General features: G+C 35.5%; 1 protein-coding gene across 2 annotated transcripts in view; it reads left to right on the plus strand.

Moving 5' to 3' along the window:
- eml5 (EMAP like 5) overlaps window positions 1-25128 on the plus strand; it is a 78127-nt gene that overhangs the window by 17954 nt on the left and 35045 nt on the right. Inside the window, exons 2-13 of one of the 2 annotated variants that reach the window (XM_089120546.1) lie at window positions 6454-6613; window positions 9749-9847; window positions 10237-10305; window positions 17481-17666; window positions 19473-19608; window positions 19792-19815; window positions 20046-20247; window positions 21295-21432; window positions 22697-22953; window positions 23226-23438; window positions 23531-23698; window positions 24477-24583. In XM_089120546.1, the coding sequence (XP_088976672.1) occupies window positions 6454-6613; window positions 9749-9847; window positions 10237-10305; window positions 17481-17666; window positions 19473-19608; window positions 19792-19815; window positions 20046-20247; window positions 21295-21432; window positions 22697-22953; window positions 23226-23438; window positions 23531-23698; window positions 24477-24583 (1759 nt within the window). The remainder of the gene's footprint in view (window positions 1-6453; window positions 6614-9748; window positions 9848-10236; window positions 10306-17480; window positions 17667-19472; window positions 19609-19791; window positions 19816-20045; window positions 20248-21294; window positions 21433-22696; window positions 22954-23225; window positions 23439-23530; window positions 23699-24476; window positions 24584-25128) is intronic. The other variant, XM_039666313.2, reaches the window with a different exon arrangement.

Consider the following 25128-nt stretch of genomic DNA (forward strand, 5'->3'; position numbering starts at 1 on the left):
TTCACAATTCGATTCGATTTCGATTCACAAGCTTTAAATTCGATTCGATTTCGATTCAATATTGATTATTTTGGATATCAGTTACAATAAATGGCAATTTTTCTCAAGGAAATCAAATCTCTTAACTAATGCTGTAAACTATGGGAGTCTAGTTGTAGCCTACTAGGCTTCATTAGCCTAATATGAAGGTAATAATGAACTGTTTTGTAGCTATACAAACACTTAAATTACACTTTTATTTATTTTTATAATAAGAAGATTATATGAAATATAAACATTTAAATGGTGGCTGTCATAAAAACTTGCCAGATTTATTCAAATTAAATATTGAAGAACATTACGATTATAATGTATATGTAATATGGTGTATATATTTAGCAAAATGCTCCTCTCTAGAGTTATTTTTTCTAGCTGACTAACGAGTTGATGTGGGTTTTCTGAGGTAAATATGACGATACATGACATTGATTACAAGCTGTTTAACTGACGTCTTTCCACGGTTGAAACGCTGATTGAGCGAATCAATGTGACATGATACGGATTTCGATAAGTTGTACTCTATCTTTTAACACACTTTCAGATGCTCATTCATGTTTATTTCGCGCTGTAACTGGTATTATTAAGCCGGAAGAGAGATCAGCGCTACTGCTTCTCTCTCTCGATCTCACGCCACAGCGCCAAAAACGTTATTTATGTTGTTGAATTTCTAAAGAAAATGGACGTAATTTGAAAATTGAGACTTTGTTTCATATCAATAGTAACAAAGGACAAAGATTATTGTGATTTTTTATTTTTTTTTGGATGCGCGCAGCCGCGATACAATGATCCATTCATTCAAATGAAACAGTATGACTAATCGATTCTTGAGATTTAAGAATCGATATCGGTTCGTAAAAATGATTAATATCGATTAATAACGAGAAATCGATATTTATTACCCAGCCCTAGCACGAATATTTTCATAATAACGTGAGCCACATCCTGAAGTCAATTAGAAGCTAAAATAACGCAGACAATTTATAGAAATACATGAGCAGAATATTTTGTTGATTCCTCTAAGGTGGCAGAGAGTCAAAAGTATTCCTTCTTCCTGAAAGTCATCTGAATGATTTTTTTAAACCTCTCTGAACCCCGTGTGGGTTTCTCCTGCATGGAAGTAAATTGCATCAATTATTTATCTCTTTGACACCAGAAATCCTTTTGCGTTCATATTGAGAGAAAGCATGTGCTGTGATGGAGAGTTGTGCTGAGGCTCAGTGCTTTTGCTCTATTTTCTGTTATGTGCGATTATATAATCCAGAGAGAAAAGAAGGACTGGCGACTGGCTCGAGGGTTCGATCACTGCAGGGAAATGAAGGAAGCCACACAGCAGCGCAGATTTGAGAGGAACTGCTTTTAACTGGTCTCAACACAACTGATCTTAACAAAGTAATGTGGTGTAAAAATGTGGTGCTTTTGATTATCATTTTGCATGATCAGTAATATTATGGTCATTGTTATTACTGGTGATTGTGCAGTGGATAAGACGCATGCCTTTGGTGTGAGAGACCCGGGTTCGAATCCACTGTGAGACACCAATGTGTCCCTGAGCAAGACACGTAACCCCTAGTTGCGACCTCTGACATATATAGCAATTGTAAGTCGCTTTGGATAAAAGGGTCAGCTAAATTAATAAATGTAAATGTAAATTATTAGAATGATTTTAGTGTTAAACTCCAAAAAAAAAGGGGGGGGGGGGGAGTGAAAAACACTCACTAAGTAGCTTTCTTTCAGAAATATTTAATCTGTTATTATTTTATATCTGCATTTTGTTTGTTTATGGATTTTAATGGCTTTTACATTTTACATTCATGATATGTAAATAGGGTTGTTAATGATATGTTGTGTCACTTGTAATTAATGAAATGAGCTGTTGTACTGGCAAAGACTGTTTCATCCCATGGAAACCAGTTTTATTTTTTAAGAAGGTTTTAAAGAAGTTGTTAGTGATTTGTTGTATCTTTTGAAATTAAATGTACATGGGTTATTTTTTGTACTTTTGTGCATTGAAGGTACATCATTTTTATTTTTGATGAACTATACCTTTAATTAATGTTTTATTTTATTTTATTTTTTTAAATTAAATGTTTTTATCCATAGTAATTGGTGAATAAAGAGTAATTTGTTACTGTTAAATTACTGTGTCCTGTGTCTGGCCATTTTTAAGTAAATTTAACCTGAATAAGTAAGTTTAATTATTTCTATTCACTTATTATTATTAATAATAATTAAGTAGATTAACTGTTTTCTGCTAATAATAGATTAATTATTACTCAATTTGTATAAGTAATTAGCTGTGTAATGTATTGAGAAATATTAGGTAGAATATTTACCTAATTTCGTTTAGTATATCATAGCTGTTAAAGTCAGGTACTCCTTACTCAAAAATATAGAATGAAATCTACCCAAACAAAATGAGTGCAAATTGTTACCTCACTTTTATTGAGTAGATTCTATAGGTTTGTTTTTACAGTGTACATTGGGTAAACATAAATGTACCTCTGTCTGGAGTCTTTATCACTTTTGTTATTGCTAAGTAAAACTAAATCTATTAAAAATGTATTTTGTTAACTGAAATAAAGCTGAAATAAAATGCAAATATTAGATGATTTAAAAAAAACTTGGCAATTAACTGAAATAAAATAAGTTAAGAAATAAAAATAAATATATAAATATAAAAAAACTAATACAAATTACAAAAAAAAAAAACTAAAATGAAGATTGAAATATAAAAGTAAAAGCTATTCAAAATATGAATAAATACTATAATATTATAATTATTATTTTCATTTATAAAAAAAATACTAAAATAACACTGTTCTTTATATACTGGTCTTTATAAGGATCTTAATGTAATATATATAATACTTTATTTATTGCCATTTATAACAAATATGAAGAAAATCCACTATGTAACAGGAATAAAAAAAAGTAAGACACATTCTTAATCCACTCCATATTTCCCATTTCCCCTTATTGTGGCATTGACATAAGAAACATCTAGCAGTTCACAGAAATCCAATTCTATATCTTTAAGGCAACTGACACACAGCAGCATGAAGGGGAGGAAAAGTAGGTGAAAAATAGGCTTAAATAAATTGATGAGGAACTGTATAGTTATTTAAAATGAAATTAATAAAAAAAATATTATTATATATATATATTTTAATCTTGAGGATAGGTTTTATTCAACTCTTATGACGGTGCTAATACTTTTATTTTGATAGTCATAATTTTAATTTGCTTTAACAAAGCACTTATAGCCCTGGATGAGAATTACTGATGTAGAAAGAGGGAACAGGTATGTGAGAAAAGCGATTCTGGGAGCAAGAGAGACAGATTAAAAAAGACAAACAAGGCAGACACACAGCAATGTTCATGAGCGCTACGGCTCCCTGAGGGGTTTAATGTAGTCACTCCTCCTCCGTGCCAAGCAGAATCACCCTGGCAGGCTTAAAGAGCTGAAATCTGAAGGCTCAGACTGTGGGAGCTGGAAACTCTTGCTGAATATAAACACACACACCGTCAAGAGTAGGAGACAGGCACCAGAACGCCCTCGAGAACAGGGAGACATTTTGACAGATAGTCAATGTTAAATTGCTGGTGAGATTGTGTCTCAGACAATTGAAGCCTAGATGAGAGTGGGTTCAAACAGGGAAATCTTTTTTCATTGAGCTCCAAACAAAAGTTCCCTTACACAGTCTACTGGCTTTATAAAAAAAAGCCTCATTCTGTGCATCCCAACTCACCTTTGCTTTTCAAAGTTTCAAACAGCTGAAAGTAGCTACAGTTGCGTGACAGTAGCTCGTGTCTAGCTTTTCCAGTAATACGCTGATTTCACGCAGCCTCCATTTTGAAATCGAAAACGAGGCTCGTGGGAAGAACCCCCGAAGTACAGATAGACAACAATGCCTTGGACTACCAACCTGAAGCTGCTGCCGTGATTTACACTATTGGATGTTAAATGAGTAGTTCACTTTTCAAAAAACTTTTGCTGATAATTTACTCACCCCCATGTCATCCAAGATGTCCATGTCTTTCTTTCTTCAGTCGAAAAGAAATTAAGGGTTTTGATGAAAACATTCCAGGATTTTTCTCCATATAATGGACTTCATTGGGAACCAAACGGTTCAATGTCCAAAAGACAGCTTTAAACGATTCCAAACGATGAATAAGGGCCTAATCAAGCGAAACGATCGCTCATTTAATAAATAAATAATCAAAATGAACTAATCTTTTTCCAAGTCAATTCGTTTGTTTCTCGTTGAATGAACCAAATGACACGAAAAAGATTTATTCATTTTGATGAACGAGTTCAAACAGGAAAGTCACGGTCGTGCATCACAGAACAGAGCAAGGCGAGCATTTGTGCTTATAAAACTTAAACTTTGTTATTTATTTATTAAATGAGCGATCGTTTCGCTTGATAAGACCCTTATTCATCGTCTGGAATCGTTTAAAGCCCTTTGAACAGTTTGCAGTTTGTACTGAAAGTGTCTTTTGGACCTTGAACCGTTTGGTTCCCATTGAAGTCCATTATATGGAGAAAAATCCTGGAATGTTTTCATCAAAAACCTGAACAATAAAAACAAAAATCAGCAAAAGTTTTAAAAGTGAACTACTCCTTTAATATCCATTATTGGGATATATACGTTATATATACGTTCTGAATTATATATAAAAAATATTTATAAATGAATTTCACTGTATATATTGTCTAAAGTATGAAAGAAATATATGTAAATGTTTAGAATAACTGATTTCTACATTAAACACCAACGCCATTGCATTCGCGACTCTCCTATGATTAAACGCGACACTTCCGGTTTTCTTCCCACCGGAGCCATTTCAAAATGGCGGCTGCTTGAAATCAGCGTATAAGATATTATTTCCAACAAGGAGTGACAAAACGCTACATTGCTACATTTATGGCACATTGAATTGAACATGCAAATGCTTATAAATAGCCTTCTGCCATCTCAACCTAAATTAATACATTATTCTGACCATTTATAACTAAGAAGGCTGCTGCTTTCCCAGTTAAGTCAATATTATGTCTTCCTATCATTAGCATTCAATAGTCTACTACAATATATAATTGAAAAAAAAATTAGAAAGAAGTGATGAAATGGACACACCCCTAGTAAGTAACTTTGCAATTACATGTCAACTAGCAGTCATTAGAGTATACTGTCTGTAATCTGCCAACTCTTTATTTTGATGCTCCCCAACAGACATCTCTGACTATAAGTAACTTTGCAAGTATGTCAACTTATTCTACTACTAACCCGAACCCTAACCTAACAGTCTACTAATACACTAATGAGAGTTAGTTGACATGTAGTTGCAAAGTTACTTAGTTGATAATTAGTTGAATGCTAAAGTGGGCTATCAAAATAAAGTGTAAACACATTTTTTCTTTTGACTTAAATGGGCCACATTTCAGAGGCTCGAGTGCAATGGTCAAACACATGTCCAGCCCATATTTACATAAAAAAAATAATGGAAAAACAGTACTGTGGAACGCAAAAACGTGTTCTGCGTACACTGCTGATAAAAATGAAAAAGAGCATATACATATTATGTGCGTGACGGAGAGAGAGCGAGAGACCGTAGTAAAGCTGGACAGATGTTACGCAACATTTGGACGCCTCTGGGATTTCCTAGGGCATGTGAAGGCAAGCCTGAATGAATTTAGTGAACCAGTGTGACGGTGAGAGTGAATACTGCTACATGAACGGCGATGACCTGATTTTTCCACCTATTTCTGCACCAGGGCATTATTATGGATAATGCTACATGCTGTGGGATGAAAATAAAAGCTTATTTTAAAAAAAAAGAAGGAATAGAATGAATGTTGACTACATTTACATCTAAAACACACAAATCATGCTGTGTTGACAGTCTTTATCTGAGCCTCGGTTTCATGAGTCTTAGGTTGCAGAAGACTCCGGTTATCTCTTCATGGGTCTCTGATAACTAAAAGCCTTTCTCTCATTTTCACTCCTGACTGTGGGAAATGATAAGCAGTAGTAGCTCATCGTATTGTAGCTGTCCACAATCTCATTTTTTAAATCGGTTATCTGTATAAATCAAGGCCGAATTTCGAGCAGGACCATATCACCAAATATTTAATGATGTATTTTTGGCCAGTGTGTTTTTTACAAGTGTTTTTTCCTGTTATAAATACTTAAAGGCATAGTTTATCCAAAAATGAATATTAGCCCATGATTTACTCACCGTGAAGCCATCCTAGGTATATATGACATTCTTCTTTCAGATGAATACAATCTGAGTTATATTAAAAAAAGTGTTTGCGTTCACAAACTTGTGTAGGATTTGTTTTGCCAGGCAAATATTGTCAGTTAATCAGCCTTTAAAAATCCTAACCTCATTGACTTTCTCTTTCCACAGTTTAGCATTGCATCCAGAGCGAGTTCTGGTGGCCACAGGACAGGTTGGAAAGGAGCCGTATATCTGTGTGTGGGACTCGTACACTGTGCAGACAGTGTCCATACTGAAGGACATGCACACACACGGTATCGCCTGTCTCGCCTTCGACCTTGATGGACAGGTGAGTGTTCGGAGCAATAACTTACTGCAATAAAAAAGATATCACTTCTTTACCAAGGAGTTGACATTGTTAACAACTCTCTCAGTGTGAGGTGCTGTGAGGTTTATTATTAGCTGGTAGTCAGATCTGTGAACACACCAACGGTGTGACTCCCACAGTGTGACAGTAGGCGTGAGACTGTATAACTGTGTGTCTGCCGGAGCTTCTGGTTATCACCTTGACAAAAACAACACACAAAATCCTCAGTGTTCACATCACATCAGATGAAAAACTCAGGGAACATAACCAAACTTTTCCCTTATTGAATGTGACATTGCGTTGTGAGCAGGCCCGGATTACCCAATGGGCATTATGCTCACTTTTTGTTGTTGTTTTTTTACATTTTCGATAACTGAGTGTGTATATGCACTACGTGCATGTCTTTTCGAGTAAAAAGACGCTTGCCATTAAATAGCTTCTGTGGCGTATGACGTTAGACGTGACGTCCACCTTTTACCGAACTCGCTCTTCTCCTTTTTCCCGGAAGTTTCCCCGGTGGGCCGGTAGTGACAAATTTAATATATTATTAAATATATTACTTTTGAAATAAAACTGCACTGTAAAAAAAAAATTACATTTCGTAATTATATATATGTTTTACAGTACTAAAATTACAACACTTACATATACATTTCTATGCTTGCAAGAGTTAAACAGACATTTAAGTTTCGTATTTGTATTCCAAATGCACATTCTCACAGCACAAACATTAATTTTGTTGCTCTAAGATGCTTAAAACAATGGATCATGAGCTGTTTGTGTGTAAAAGAACACAGAGACATGCTTTGCTCTGAAACACACAGTACAATGGAGTATATACTTGTTTAATTAGAGTAAATGGCAGATGGTGTTTTCTTATCAATACTGTGGTAAATCAGTTTAGAAACTTGTTAAACTATTCAGAATAGATATGCGTCAAAAAAGTATATTTTTATCTACCCAGTTTTATAGAAACCATAAAGTTGGATAGCATATAGTTGTATGTTACTGTTATTAATTACTGTTATAAATTTTAATCTGCTGTAAAAAATTTTAATCTGCAGTAAAAATCATTGATGAAAAATCATAGTTTCAATATTATGTAAAAAAAAAATATGTGCAGTATTATATAATTATATATACTGTTTTATAATTTATAATGCTGATTTTCAGGTATATGGTTAAATAGGGTAGGCAAATATATGCCTCGACTTCAGCTTACTCCTTTTTTTTTGGTTATTTCATTGTAAATTTACCAAAAAAATAAAAAATAAAATCAGTACTGTTAAATGTGACATGAGACGACAAAAATTCTGACAAATAGTAATTGCGAAATTGGTTTATTTGGCAGCAGGGAGCATACGAACCTCAGCCAGCCTGATTTGATCCAAAACACAAATAATAAAACTGTGTCATGTAGTCCACTGGCAGTGTAATACTTTCAGTGTAAATGTGATCTATTGAATTCTAAACATTGAATAATAAAAGGCCAAAGGAGATTGGAGTTGGGTTACAGTGTCAATTTATCAAAAACACTACCTCACTGGAGGAGATGATAGAGTGAGAATGAAAAAGTTTACCTCTGAGATTGGCATTTCACATTTCTTAGCTCACTCTCACTTCATCCAAGAGAATTAACCTATCAAATCCCCCTTTAGCAGAGCTGAGAAAGTGATTTGCAGAGTTTCAGCAGGAAATTGGCCTCATTATTTATTTCACACCGAAAGAGATGAGCGGCAAGACACAGTCTTAAAGACCCAGGGTGTCTAAAGCAACACTTTTCTTCTAGAATTCATTAAAGGTTTAGCATCTCATAATTGACTAAAGGCACTCTGTTTTAGCCTGAGCCAGCGTGGTGCAACCTTAGAAGAAAACTGGCGCATCAGGTTTGATGGGAAAACAACATACTCACATCAAAGGGATGGTGAACTAATGAGGTCCCTTTAGCAAACAACATTTGGGAAGATTACACATGATTTGTGTACAGTTTGAGAGAAAAATACTTCTGGCAATTTGAGTTCAAGTAGTTATCATGACGTATATTGGTAACAGATTCATATATGTGTCACAATGTTAAAGGCCTGTTCAATAATGATAACTCTAAAGATAAGTTAACTATAATGTTAACTATATTAGCATCCACACCAACAGACGATATAGAGTGCCGAAGTGATGACGTCACTTTGTAGGACAACTCAGAAGCTAGCGGCGCATGGGTTCCCTCGGTCGAAAAGCAATGCGTTTTCCCCATAGACTTTTGGAAAATCGCAAAAAATAAGATCTGTGTTTCATAAAGAGTTGTGACCCTTACACGTTTTGTCTATCAAGATCATCTTTACAAGTTAATCCAAAATGTATATACATTTTGAAGCCTATATAAAGAATTTAAAAAACACAATCAGACACAATAAAGTTTAAAAAACCACAAGCAGGTTATAACTGTGTGTTCTATGTCATAGATCAAAACGTGAAAATATTTAGAGGCTTTATTCACCACAGACCTTATTTCAGGCGATTTAGCAAAAACCCATTCAAAAATCCCATAGACTTTAGAGCGAGGGAACTGGGAGTGCTAAAATGCTAATTCACTTCCGCGTTTTGGCCTACAGAGTGACGTCGTAACTTTGGCACTCTATTGAAATAACTGTTGAAATAGTCAAAATCAATAATAGCTTTAAATGCTCGATCTTTAAAGCCGGGTGGATTCTGATTGGCTGCCAATGTTTTTATTGTTCATCAGCTGGAAAAAAAAACTGTGCCGTTATCGTTATAGCCAGTGTTGGCAGTGTTAAACATTACAAGTAATCAGATTACTTTTTTTAGTTATGTAATCAGATTACTTTGTTCAGGTAACAAGTAGTCGCACCACACGTTACTTTTAAATTTACAAAAATATTTTAGTTACTTTTTCAAATTTCTAAATTGCTTTACTTTGTATTGACTGACAACTCTCTTGTCTCCATATTAGTAAGTGGAGAGGTGTTATTATCAGCGCTGTGTGGACATGATGCTTATTGTAGTCCTAGCTTAAATATTTGCTTATCTCACTGCACAAAAACAGATTTCACCAACTTTTTATAGTTACCATATTATTTCTATTCTGTTCTGTCTTTACAGTGTTTGGTGTCTGTGGGCTTGGACTCTAAAAACACAATCTGTGTGTGGGACTGGAGGCGGGGGAAAGTTCTGGCTGCTGCTCCTGGTCATACAGACCGGGTAAGAGCTCAAACACACGCACATCATTTGACACAGTAGACAGGCAGTGTAATGTTTCTTTTGTCCTCTCAATTTCTAGCAGCCTTTCTTCAGTTATTTAGTTACATTCAGGCTGCACTGAGTAAGTCATATGTTACGCTCAGCTGATCCATGTCTACTTAAGGGAATACAATGCTTATCACAGCATTCCTATTCAAGTTGCCTTTTCAGTTATCCTTCAGCTGCTTTCATTGTGTTGCTGAGGAGTCAATTACTCTCCACCAGGGCCATCATGTTAAAATCACAATTTATAAACCTGCAAGTTGGCTTGAAGGCAGCATATACTTCACTGAGTTCAGAAAATACATTCTAATATAATACATCATATTGTACTTTTCTTTTTCATAAAGATATTTGACATTTCATGGGACCTGTATCAGCAAAGCAAGCTTGTGAGTTGTGGAGTCAAACATATCAAGGTACGACTATTCTCTTTTTGCATTCTCTATTCTTATTCTCCTTTTTCCTATTCTCGCTTTGTGGCTTCAGAAAGGTTTATATTGAAATACTCTTGTACTTGTGAAAGTCAATGTGAATGGCTGTTTGCAGCCCACTCTAGTTTCATAATATCTTTCTGAGTGACACAGGATATTCAGTGAGATGTGCACACCAGAATGGAGGCCGAGTGTGCTAAAACAATGACATTTGCTATTTGGAATGGATATTGGTTAACTTTAAGCAATAGTAGGGCTGGGTATTGAGACAATTTTCACAATTCGATTTCGATTCACAAGCTTGCAATTCGATTCGATATTGATTATTTTGGATATCAGTTACAATAAATGGCAATTTTTCTCAAGGGAATCAAATCTCTTAACTAATGCTGTAAACTATGGGAGTCTTACCAATTTCCTCTTACCAATAAAGTACCAATAAAGTAATAATGAACTGTTTTGTAGCTATACAAACACTTAAATTACACTTTTATTTATTTTTATAATAAGAAGATTATATGAAATATAAACATTTAAATGGTGGCTGTCATAAAAACTTGCCAGATTTATTCAAATTAAATATTGAAGAACATTACGATTATAATGTATATGTAATATAGTGTATATATTTAGCAAAATGCTCCTCTCTGGAGTTATTTTTTCTAGCTGACTAACGAGTTTATGTGGATTTTCTGAGGTAAATATGACGATACATGACATTGATTACAAGCTGTTTAACTGACGTCTTTCCACGGTTGAAACGCTGATTGAGCGAATCAATGTGACATGATAGGGATTTCGATAAGTTGTACTCTATCTTTTAACACACTTTCAGATGCTCGTTCATGTTTATTTCGCGCTGTGACTGGTATTATTAAGCCGGAAGAGAGATCAGCGCTACTGCTTCTCTTGAGCTGCGCCAGAGCGATCTCACGCCACAGCACCAAAACACTATTTATGTTTTTGAATTTCTAAAGAAAATGGACGGAATTTGAAAATTGAGACTTTGTTTCATATCAATAGTAACAAAGGACAAAGATTATTGCGATTTTTTTTTTGGATGCGCGCAGCCGCGATACAATGATCCATTCATTCAAATGAAACAGGATGACTAATCGATTCTTGAGATTTAAGAATCAATATCGGTTCGTAAAAATGAGAATCGATTAATATCGAGAAATCGATATTTATTACCCAGCCCTAAGCAATAGCCTTCGTTTCAGAGGAAGAGCAAGTAATTACAGTGCATTTGATTTATGATTAAGTTTTAAGTGCAACCAGAAATGTGTATTAAGAGAAAATAGTATATTTTGACTTCATGTTAGCTTTAATTTCTCAGAAACGGAACACTTTTTTCCGCTCAATGTCACTCAGAAACAAAGCTAAAGCAGAACTGGGACAAACATTGAGTCCTTATAACGAACATCAGCATTGCTTCAGGAGTGTTAGGAGAAAAAGGGGATCAGGACTCGTTCAAAGACACTTTTCGAGCACAGCTTGATGAAAGAAATTGTGTTCCTTTTCAGCTACCTTTCAATTGTTGATTCATGCTGTACTGACCTGGTTGCAATCTCCCTTAATCTTTACTGTAAGATGGTTCAAATGGGTTCTGCGATTATTCCACTGTTGTGTCATATATAAATATTGAACAATGTGCAGAACTCATCAAATATGAAAACAGTACCTTGTATAATTAACCATATAAATCAATGTACCTTGATTGATTCTTGTGGAAGCTCAGACATGCTTGCACTTGGATCTCATGCTTCCAGCAACCTCGGTTGAGCTTCCGCAAGAACCAGTGAGGTTTGTTCTCGCACGTTAAGTTCTTGTTTCAATGCATTCTCCTGCCTTTGAATTTGTCCATAAGAAGATATAAAGTTCTGTCATGAAACTCTACATGGCGCAGGCTAATAGGTCCTTAACTCAATCGGCTTGCAATCACATCATTCTCTATATGGCAGAGCTGATTGGATCCTGCTGTATCATTAGCCAATGAGCTTGTGTGTTTAAGCTTCAAATACTTGGTTAGCATCTGCTGTAGCAGTTTGCAGCACGCTTTCAAAATCCATTCACCTTCCCCAGCTCCACCTGTATAGATTTGTTACAGGTAATTCATGTATGCTATATTGTATAGCAGCAGCATGTCTTACTTGCTCACCACAGCGTGTCGGCTATCTATTGGCAGTAGCAAGTCCCGTAATTGCTAACAGTGTAATAACAGCAGCAGCGTTGCAGATCTATTCCAAAAAGACCAAATATACCAACATTTTCATAGAACTTAATTTTTTATAATTTCCCCATTAAGTAAGCACAATACTTTATGTAAAATCCAAGAGTCTCTTTCATCGTTTAGCATGAAGCTTTGGCCTTATAGTTCCTGCCATGAAGTAATCCACAATCCTCACGGGCTGTACCTTTTAATCCTTATTTCTCTCACTCTATCTTTCTCTTTTCTGCTCTCTCACGACTCTCCTCAGATCACTGGGCATCCCATATATCTCTTGCTGTGTCAGTATTTTTCTCTTACTATATCCCACATTCTCTCTAGTTTGAATGGTGTAGCAGTTGTTCCACATAATTTCTGAGTCTTCACCCCCTCAGCCATATGACATCTGCTCCCCAGGCCCGCGCTCACTCAGCGATTATGCACTCAATGCACGGCAGAGATTTAGCGCACTGTAATCCCCCGTTTTGCTCTCTCTTTCTCTTTGAGAGAGCCCTAGAGAAGCTGAAACTCTCTGGTGCCAGATGAAAAGCAACATTTTGTGTGATTCTGTAATTTATTCAAGGCAAGCTAAAGATAGTTCTTCATTTAAGAAACTGGACTTAATCTACATATTATACACATACATATTAACTGAAATTATACCTCATAAGTGACTGATTTGGAACACTCTACCTTTAGCGGTTCTGACACACATGGTGCTTTATGTGAGATCAGGAATGAGCTGCCTCCAACAGAACACACCTAAAAAATAAATTATCAACTTTACTTACACTGAACAAAATTATAAATGCAACACTTTTGTTTTTGCCCCCATTTTTCACTTTCAATTCACGGGCAAGAGCTCTGATGGACATTCCTGCAGTCAGCATGCCAATTGCACGCTCCCTCAAAACTTGCAACATTGTGGCATTGTGCTGTGTGATAAAACTGCACATTTTAGAGTGGCCTTTTATTGTGGCCAGCCTAAGACACCTGTGCAATAATCATGCTGTCTAATCAGCATCCTTATGTTTATATATGATTATATTGGCAAAGGAGAAGTGCTCACTAACACAGATTTACACAGATTTTTAAACAATATTTGAGAGAAACCCTAGCCAAAACACAATGAAATCAAGCCACAATGCAACGAAATCAAGCCAAAACACAACGAAATCAAGCCACAATGCAACGAAATCAAGCTACAACACAACGAAATCAAGCCACAACTCACCGAAATCAAGCCACAACACAATGAAATCAAGCCACAACACAATGAAATCAAGCCACAACACAATGAAATCAAGCTACAACACAACGAAATCAAGCCACATCACAACAAAATCAAGCCACAACTCAACGAAATCAAGCCACAACACAACAAAATCAAGCCACAACACAATGAAATCAAGCTACAACACAATGAAATCAAGCCATAACACAACAAAATCAAGCCACATCACAACAAAATCAAGCCACAACTCAACGAAATCAAGCCACAACACAACGAAATCAAGCCATAACACAACGAAATCAAGCTACAACACAACGAAATCAAGCCACAACTCACCGAAATCAAGCCACAACACAATGAAATCAAGCCACAACACAATGAAATCAAGCCACAACTCAACGAAATCAAGCCACAACACAATGAAATCAAGCTACAACACAATGAAATCAAGCCATAACACAACAAAATCAAGCCACAACACAACGAAATCAAGCCACAACTCACCGAAATCAAGCCACAACACAATGAAATCAAGCCACAACACAATGAAATCAAGCCACAACTCAACGAAATCAAGCCACAACACAATGAAATCAAGCTACAACACAATGAAATCAAGCCATAACACAACAAAATCAAGCCACATCACAACAAAATCAAGCCACAACTCAACGAAATCAAGCCACAACACAACAAAATCAAGCCACAACACAATGAAATCAAGCTACAACACAATGAAGCCATAACACAACAAAATCAAGCCACATCACAACAAAATCAAGCCACAACTCAACGAAATCAAGCCACAACACAACAAAATCAAGCCACAACTCAACGAAATCAAGCCACAACACAACGAAATCAAGCCATAACACAACGAAATCAAGCTACAACACAACGAAATCAAGCCACAACTCACCGAAATCAAGCCACAACACAATGAAATCAAGCCACAACACAATGAAATCAAGCCATAACACAACAAAATCAAGCCACAACACAACGAAATCAAGCCACCACTCAACAAAATCAAGCCACAACACAATGAAATCAAGCCACAACACAATGAAATCAAGCCACAACACAACGGAAATGCTCCCGGAAACTAGGGGGCTCTCAAAGCATGTTAAAGTTAGATTTCCTTGCCACCGTTCTGTAGAGTCAGCAGTCTTACAAAGATATCAATACTGCGATTAGTTTTAACAGTATGTAACCATTTTATATCGACATTAAATATTATTTCAAAATCACCTACTTGCATTATAGCTGCATATTTATACTTTTAACATTTAAAAGGTTTAATTTATTAATCAAACATTACTGGTCTGATTCAAAAAATTGATTTATCAGTGGATTTACTCAATTTTACTGGGACCACAACTATTTGAAATGTTTATCATTGCAAAATGGCTTTTTTTGTTAAACTCTTTTTTTCTAAATTCTCATATACTGTGCAAAACTCAGTAAATGGTAGCTTGTATATTTTATTCCGACCATAGCCATTGCGCCTGCATGTGTTTGAGCTTTTGACAAATTTCCTGAGGTTTTATTTCAGAGCCTCCAGGCTGTTCTCAATCCACTTAACTGCTTATATAGTGCAATGCATCTCATGATGATCCTGTTCGGTTTGACTAAGGCAAACTAAGGCAGCCTGCTCAAAAAATCCCACTCACTGCCTCCCACCTCACACAACATAATCACAGCCTCGCCCACAGGGTCCAACAAAATCACCATATTTACAACAGGGCCATCACAACAGTGGTTTAGAAATCAGATATGTGACAGGAGCCGCAGACCATGCAATTAGACTGTAACTAGATTAAGGTATAGTGGGCCACCCTGGACAAATTATCCTTTTCCTTACTCGCACAATGCTAATTATAGCTGTCTTGGTGACTTTAAGGCTGTTTGATTAGTCTAGATGTGCTGGATTCAGGGTGGTTTGCACATTCGAGCAGGAGGTGGCTGTCCCCGTAGAGTGGAAAGACAGGGGGAGGACGTGCCTCAGGATGAAGACAGTCTGCCTCTAATGGAGTCTTGGCAGATGAATAGCACTGACTCATTTTGATTATATTAAAGCTTTACCAGAGCACAGACCTGCAGAAACAGTGGAGTCTGTGAATCTCCCTGACGTAATGCAGCCTGGCTGTCTGGAACCGCACCGTCTGCCCCAGTGCAAGGCTGCTAATGGGCCAGCGACTGTCTTTTCATTTTATTTCAGTTCAGCTTTTTGCCAGATGGACTGACTTTCATGGAAAACCCTGCTAAATTTTTTAATATAAAAAAAACAAACCAACAAAAAACTGCAGTGACACAACTTTAGTCTTCGTGATATTGCCACTTGATTTTCATTGTTGTTGTTTTTTTTACTGTGATTATTAACTGACCTTTCTTAAGAAAATGTGCGATTATTTATATAAACTGTACATATATATATATATATATATATATATGTTTTTTTTTTTTTTTTTTTTTTTTTTGAATGTGCACTTGTAGTATTAATAATACTTAATGTACTTAAAGGGGAACTCCGGCGCAAAATGAACCTTTGGTCTAATTACACATTGTTACCTAGTCAACCGTTATCTGAGATTTGTTTTCATGATTGCCGAATGTAAATAGTTTTATCTCTAAAAACAGGCTAAAAAAAAAAAGACCACTAACAAGGCTCAAAATAGCCCCACACTTACATGGTAGCATAATAAGGGTCTCTACATTCAAACCGAAGCATTGATGGAAGAAACAATGGTTTCAGTACACTCGCACAACGTTCTTGATGAAATAATTTTTTAGATTCACATTAGATTCTGATATCGGGGACATCGACTTTACATTTTCACGCCCCGAACTCTAATTGGTTGCTTTACATTTCTGTCAGATCTCCATGGCCAATGATAGCTTCAATAGAGTCCAGACCTTCAGCCTTCACGAGACTACTTCTACCATAAATTGGATGGAATATAGTCATTTATCAACCCTTCTTTTCCCACTATATTCTATAGTCATACATATAATGTGCTTTCTCAGTCTTCTGAAGCCCCTCGGCCATGCATAATGTATACAGTATAATAACAAATATGACGTGCCATATTTGAAACACGATTGAGACTTAAGTGCTATTTTTATAAAAAATCTTTGTTTTTTGGGTGGAATAGTACCTTTAAAATTGCATTTTGTGTTCAAGCTCTTCACTATGAGTTTAAAGAACTTAAAAATTAGTTGTTATGACATGTCATAGTACATTTCATTTCGCACTAGACCGCTGAGGTAGAGGTTGAAGTCACACACAGAGTTGACCCTGCCATTCTCTTAATCATGATCATGTGACCTCATGCAATAGCGCTCCAAAGTGTCACACACATGCACACACAGCTGGATCCGAGTCAATGAGCCAATTATTATGCGCTGGCTGTGGGAGCTTTCCGTGTTTGTTCTGAACTGAGATCGTGTCTGTGCATTTTAATGATGTGTTTAAGGAGAGTAAGCATTAGTATGTGTGTGAGTGTTCTCAGAGATTTATTTAGCTTGTGAATAGAAGTGCAAATTTAGCATGAAACGGCAATTGTCATGCTATGCAAATCTTTGAATTCCAAAATAAATCAAAGAGCCTTATGATTCATGCTTCAGACCTCAACTGTGTGGAATAGCAAGTGCTACTGTAATATGAGCCCAAGTGTGTTTATGAAATTCACGTATTGTTCATTCCCTCGCCCTCAGTTTTGGAGTCTGTGTGGGAACGCTCTGACCCCGAAGCGTGGCATGTTTGGGAAGACTGGAGACCTTCAGACTATCCTCTGTCTGGCCTGTGCAAGGGACGAGATCACATATTCAGGTGCCTTGAATGGAGACATCTATGTCTGGAAGGGAATCAATTTAATCCGGACGGTTCAAGGGGCTCATGGGGTAAGTGAGGGAGGTCCCAGCATCCCCAGAATGACCTCTGTCCTGAGTGACTTGGGTATCTGCTTACACTGATTTAGGAACTGAGTTTGGCCTGTAAAATGGTTTGCCTGGCATAACAGTTTTGTGATTGATGTTCCAAGATGATATAGCTATTGATACTCCATGGTCTATGCAAATTAATACTGTTAATGAGTCATTTCTATTAATCCCAATTTCCAATTAACCAATCCTATTTTTGTAGTTAAAATCCTAAGAGAATAAACAGGAAAGGTATTTTTTCAAAGTCAAGTCAAGTCACATTTATTTATATAGCGCTTTTCACAATACAGATTGTATCAAAGCAGCTTCACAGTGATAACATGAAAGTAGTACAACACAGATCAATAATATTGTTAAATATTATTCTAGTCTAATGGTATTCTTTCAAAGTCTATTTTCACAATAGAATATAATAGAATTGTATTATATTATATTTTATAACTATTAGGGCGGTCAAACGATTAATCGCGATTAATCGCATCCAAAATAAAAGTTTGTGTTTACTTAATAAATGTGGGAGCACTATGTATAATTATTATACAGTATATATATATATATATATATATAAATAAACACACATGCTTGTATATATTTAAGAAATATTTTCATGTATATACTGTATATAGATTTAAATATAATTTATTATAAATATAAATATTTTACATAGAAATAATATTTTTTTCTTATATATACAAGTATATGTGTATATATATATATATATATATATATATACACAAAATAATTATACACAGTGCACCCACATTTATTATGTAAACACAAACTTTTATTTTGGATGCGATTAATCGGAATTAATCGTTTGACAGTCCTAATAAATATTATTATATATTAATTAAAATAATTAGTATATTATACAGTACGTACATTGCAAGTACTATTTTTTTTAATTACTTATCCATCCCCCAAGTTCCACTTCTAATATTAATATTTAATGTAATATATACATTTTTAAATGTAAAATTACTAAGATTTCTAAACATATTTAATACATTTAATTAATTTTATTTATGTTATTTAACTTATTTATTTTATTAAATGTGATTACACTTCAGATTACACTTCAGGTCCAATTCTCACTATTAGCTAATTATTAACTACAAATTATTTTCCCTCAATAAACTCCTAATATGGTAGTTGTTAAATTTAAGGATTGGGTGGGTTTAAGAGATGCAGAATAAGCCATTAATATGTGCTATATAAGTAATAAAAAAAAGCCAATAAACTAGTAATATGCATGTTAATGTGCAACTAGTTAATAGTGAGAATTGGACCCTAAACTAAAGTGTTACCAAATATATTTTATTGGAGTAATATAAAAGTTTTCAATATTTTTCACATATTATTGTTTATTATTTTGGTGTTTAGGAATAATTAGCTATATTTTACTTCCTCATTAACTCATAATTGGCATTGTTGATGTGTAAATGTGGCTGGTCGTTTCTGATGAAATCCAAATTCATCAACTGTGGCTTACATTCAACATTTTTTTAATTGTAAAGGAAGTTTTGAGATCTACTAGTTACAGTATGTTAATATAATGCAATTGTTTAATTTACAAACAACGAGATCAGTTTGTTTCTCATGATTTGAACCCTTTAAGAGCGGCAAAATGTTCTTCTAGTATACTTTATTTGACCCTTAGTTCTGTCACTGCAGTGAAAGTTTGAGACTTCAGTTAGATTCTCTAATTGTTTTAGTTGTCAGAGACGTTCAGCCTCTCAAAGCCCCTGTGTGTGTGTGTGTGTGTAGTCTGGTATTTTCAGCATGAATGCGTGTGAAGAAGGCTTTGCCACTGGAGGCAGGGATGGGTGCATCCGGTTATGGGACCTGAACTTCAAACCCATCACCGTCATTGACCTCAGGGAAACAGACCAGGGATATAAGGGTGAGTCAGAGCCTCTACAAACTCCCAGGATGCATTACTCTACCACACTGACAATTATATTTAGTTTAATCCATTAATCCACTTAACTTTTGTTGTTACATTTTAGGATCCCACAATGCAAAAGTCAGTTGTCTCTAACAGAGCTCTTTTCTTCTTTTACTTTCTTTTTCTATGACTCATCAGTAGCTAGAGGTGAAAATTCAAGAGGTGCGTTGTAGTGGTCAGTGTTGTTTATGCAGGCTGTGTTATATCCATAGCTCTTACCCCTGTTTGTCACCGGTCCCAGATGTCTATGTATTATCAAGCACCCAAGCACCCTCTCCATTCTTGACGGTCTACACAGTGTACATCCTTCAGTATGTTTCAGGATCATGTCTGTTTACATCCACGGTTTGCTTCATTCCCATTCTCACTGTGTTTGTAATGGATCTGTGCAGGCCTGTCAGTGCGTAGCGTGTGCTGGAGAGGGGATCACATTCTGGTGGGCACTCAGGACAGTGAGATTTTTGAGGTGGTGGTGCATGATCGCACCAAACCCTTCCTCATCATGCAAGGTCACTGTGAGGGCGAGCTGTGGGCCCTCGCGGTCCATCCCACCAAACCCCTCGCCATGACCGGCAGCGACGATCGCTCTGTTCGGTAAGAGCTGATAACAAATCTGAATCGCTCTATTGGAAAGATTAATTATTAGCTATGTAATTAATTTATAATCAATTGGGTTTTTTTTCTTTAAGATGACAATGAGATTAAATTAAGAACACATTTTTTCTTTAAGAGATCCCTTGTGAAAAAGAAGTCCATACTTTGGAAATAATATACTTTATAAGAATTCACTTTTGAAAATACTTTTGGTGATAATTTACTCACCCCCATGTCATCCAAGATGTCCATGTCGTTCTTTCTTCAGTCGAAAAGAAATTAAGGTTTTTGATGAAAAAATTCCAGGATTTTTCTCCATATAATGGACTTCAATGGGGTCCAAACGGTTCAAGGTCCAAAAGACAGTTTCAGTACAAACTGCAAACTGTTCAAAGGGCTTTAAACGATTCCAGACGATGAATAAGGGTCTTATCAAGCGAAACGATCGCTCATTTAATAAATAAATAACAACGTTTAAGTTTTATAAGCTCAAATGCTTGCTTTGCTCTGTTGCTCTGCACGTTTGTGACTTTCCTGTTCGAACTTGGTTCATTCAACGAACGAAACGGACGAATTGACTCTGAAAAAGATTCGTAAGTGTCTTTAAAGCACACAAAATGAAAATGTAATGATTTAAAATGTTCTTGAAAGTAAAAATTTTGCACATTTTTAAAAGTGTAATTAATTGTGTTAAGAAACATAGTCATAAAAACGACAACGACCTTAATTTGGAAAAGATGGAAACCTGTGACGTTTTAATCGGAACGGTTCGTGACTCAAATTTATGCATTTCAATGGCAACACTATCAACGCTGAAATGATACTTCACGAGGGATTACTTGTGTAATTCTGTTTGGTGGTGCTAGTGGTACAGAAAATATACAGTAATTGACATTACACACTTCATGTCTCCTGAGATATAATTGGCAATACAGTTTTCCTCAGATTAGATGAAGTCTATTAAGAACATGACATTTAATGTTCAATGCACTAATTTGTGTATCTCTATGGCTCGTTACTTCCTCTTTTTCTCTTTTTGAATTGGAGGATCTGGAGTCTCGTAGATCATGCGCTAATAGCACGCTGCAACATGGAGGAGCCGATACGCTGTGCTGCTGTTAGTACAGACGGGATCCACCTCTCTCTGGGCATGAAAGACGGATCCTTTACAGTGCTAAGAGTCAGGTAAAAGCACTCAGGCACAACAGCCTAGAGCAGGGATTCTCGAAACAAATTGGCCTACCACAAGCTTATCAAAACTGCTTTACAACTTATGAATATTCATGTGGTGTGAACAACAGGTATAAAAAACAGGAAATGAACCCCCCTGCAGGTCAACAATGCTATTCAAATATCACATAAATTGACCTATTGATGACAAGGCAAGGTTAGTATAGTTTGTAAAATGTCATCTGGTCCGACTCCACAAAGATGTTATGATATTTATGAATTAATAATATATATATATATATATATATATATATTTTCACCTTGAAGTTTGTTAAAATGTTTTTTTTTTCTTTTTTTTAATAATGAGGTTATTTTGTAGGTTATGTATAAGTATTGTATTAAATATACTTAAATAAACACATGTATTCAAGGTTTTAATCCAGTTTTTTGCTTGATGGTTACACCACATGAAACAAACAAAGAATACCATTAGAAACATGAATACAAAGAATACATTTCCAAGAAATTGGAACTTTTAAACAAAACTTTTTTTAAATGATTCTTCATTTTCTTTAGACGGACATCTACAATTAAAAAGTATGTTTTGAAAGAAGTCTCTTCTGCTCATCAAGGCTGCTTTTGTTTGATTTAAAAATACAGGAAAAACAGTAATATTGTGAAATATTTTTACGATTAAAAATACCGGTTTTCAAATTTAATATATTGTAAAATGTAATTTATTCCCATGATACAAATCTGAATTTTCAACATCATTACTCCAGTCTTCAATGTCACTTGTCCTTGAGAAATTATTCTAATATGTTGATTTGTTGCTAAAGAAACATTTTAAACAGCTGTGCTGATTAATATTTTTGTAGAAACCATTTTTTAAAGAGAATTTTTGTTACGGGATAAGTGTCTTTACTGTTTATTGCATCCTTGCTAAATAAAAAATTGTATTTAAAAAATCTAGCTCGGTTTTGTGTATCATTGATCCATTTGCATGTTTAATTTCACTTTGACTTTTAATCTCATTTTTTTTTTTTGAAAATGAAAAGTGCCTTTCCATAAACAGATACTTACTATTTTGATAAATGACAATATTGTTTTCTAAGCTGTAAGTCAAGTATCCACCAACATCAAATATTTATTACCATTACCAGATCATTTTATTTTCTGGTCACTGGTTATTCTTCATTTTCTAAAAGTGGCCACAATTTGAGAATCTAAGCAGCAACCTAAAATATGCAAATCGGTTATAATTATACTCATTTTGCAGGGACATGACGGAGGTGGTCCACATTAAGGACCGTAAAGAGGCCATCCACGAACTGAAGTACTCCCCTGACGGAGCGCACCTAGCCGTGGGCTCTAACGATAACTCGGTGGACATCTACGGCGTTGTGCAGCGCTACAAGAAGGTGGGCGAATGCGTGGGCTCCAGTAGCTTCATCACACACATGGATTGGTCCACTGACAGCAAGTATCTACAGACCAATGATGGCAACGGCCGGCGGATCTTCTACAGGATGCCCAGTAAGAGCTCTGTGCCGTCTTGGAAATGCAAAGTTCTGTCATGAAACTCTAGATGGCGCTGGCTAAAAGGTCCAGCTCCACCTGTATAGAACAGCAGCGTAGCAGATCTATTATGCCAAAACCAAACAAATCAACATATATCATCATATATCCATTACCATGTCAAACACTCAGAGAGTTGTCATCATGACAGAATTATGTTTTCCTCAAAATGGAAGTCTCAAATTGGATCATCTAATCTTGACTGACTATGGTTTTGACTATGTGTTTAGGTGGCAAGGAAGTGACCAACAGAGAAGAACTGAAGCTTGTCCAGTGGTCTTCGTGGACTTGTGTCCTCGGGCCAGAGGTGAATGGGATCTGGCCTAAATACTCAGATATCAATGACATCAACTCTGTAGATGCCAACTTCAGTAGTCAAGTTTTAGTTACAGCAGATGATTATGGATTAGTTAAATTATTTCGGTACCCGTGTGTAAGAAAAGGTAGGTCCTCTTTTTCCAGTTTGTGTGATTTTTGGTTTCTGACCTTTATTAAATTGTTGTGCTTACACAGTGTATGTGATTTTCATGTCTAGGTGCAAAGTTTAAAAAATATTTAGGACACTCAGCACACATAACCAATATCAGGTGGTCACATGATTATCAGTGGGTGATTACTATTGGTGGAGCCGATCACTCAGTGTTCCAGTGGAAGTTTGTCCCTGAAAGGAAGTCAAAAGAAACTCTTCATATAGCTCCTCAAGGTACGAGACACAATTTCTTTGGATACCTGGCTTTTTGACAAGCTTATCCTGGTGAAAAATAAATATAATAAAATGTATTTGAAATGTTGACATATTCATGTACTCTTACATTTAAAGATTGCATTTATACAGTGATCCTATACTCACAAAAACACATTTTAGGCTTAATATTAAGAAATGTGCATTGTGCAATTAAGAAGTACTCCAAATAAAGTGTAATTATAATATTTATTTCAGTAAGTCTCAAGTGATATGTTAGTATATGTTTATGGTTTTTAATGAAATAAATGTATCTTAAATACATTTTGGTGTAGGTATTTTTTTTTTACTAGGGTAACTAGCATTATTAGAGATTACTTTTAATCTCTTGAATTATGTCCGAATCTACCGAAGAAATAAATGAATTACGATGTGATGGCTGTGCTCCTGAAATATGTGTTATATTATATAAGCAAAGCACCTTTACTAATGCAAATTGGGTCTTCTTTTTCTTGTGTCTTTCTTCTTTGCATGTTGCTGCTCAGTCTGCCATGTCGCTCGCTGTTAATTTTCCTAATGGTTTTCTCACTGCTCACGTTGGCAATTCTGTTTATTAGCCATCAGCAGTTTTCTTAGTGGTAAATCTATAAAGAGGAGGGGCAGCACTTAGGAATGACTAATAAGTTACTCAGGGTTTCTCAGGAGATCATGATAAATGGAATCGTTGCTAATTTGTTAATTCATTTATTTGTTTTACATGAGTGGAATGCATAATCATTTTGCCCTCTCCATCTTACAGAGACGTTAGTAGACTCACATAGCGAGGAATCCGACTCGGATCAGTCAGACGTGCCTGAGATGGACTCTGAAATCGAACAGGAAACACAACATACTTACCGACGACAGGTTTGTGATGACATTGGTAAAAAAAAGAAGATTGTTTTATACATACTGTATGCTATGGAAGCTTGTTTCTGCTACTGAATTAAAAAAAAAAAAATTGTGATTTTTTTTTTATCTCACAATTGCGAGATATGAAGTCAGAATTGTGAGAATAGATATAAAGTCGCAATTCTGAGAAATAAAGTTGTAATTGCGAGATATAAAGTTGCAATTCTGAGAAATAAAGTCGCAATTGCGAGATATAAAGTTGCAATTCTGAGAAATAAAGTCGCAATTGCGAGATATAAAATCGCAATTATGAGAAATAAAGTCGCAATTGCGAGATATAAAGTCGCAGTTCTGAGAAATAAAGTTGTAATTGTGAGATATAAAGTCGCAATTCTGAGAAAGTCACAATTGCGAGATATAAAGTCGCAATTCTGAGAAATAAAGTCGCAATTACTAGATATATAGTCGCAATTCTGAGAAATAAAGTTGCACTTGCAAGATATAAAGTCGCAATTCTGAGAAATAAAGTCGCAATTGCGAGATAAAGTCACAATTCTGAC

The sequence above is a fragment of the Pimephales promelas genome, chromosome 15, assembly GCF_988280905.1.
Source record: "Pimephales promelas chromosome 15, fPimPro1.hap1.1, whole genome shotgun sequence".
Classification (NCBI taxonomy): domain Eukaryota; kingdom Metazoa; phylum Chordata; class Actinopteri; order Cypriniformes; family Leuciscidae; genus Pimephales; species Pimephales promelas.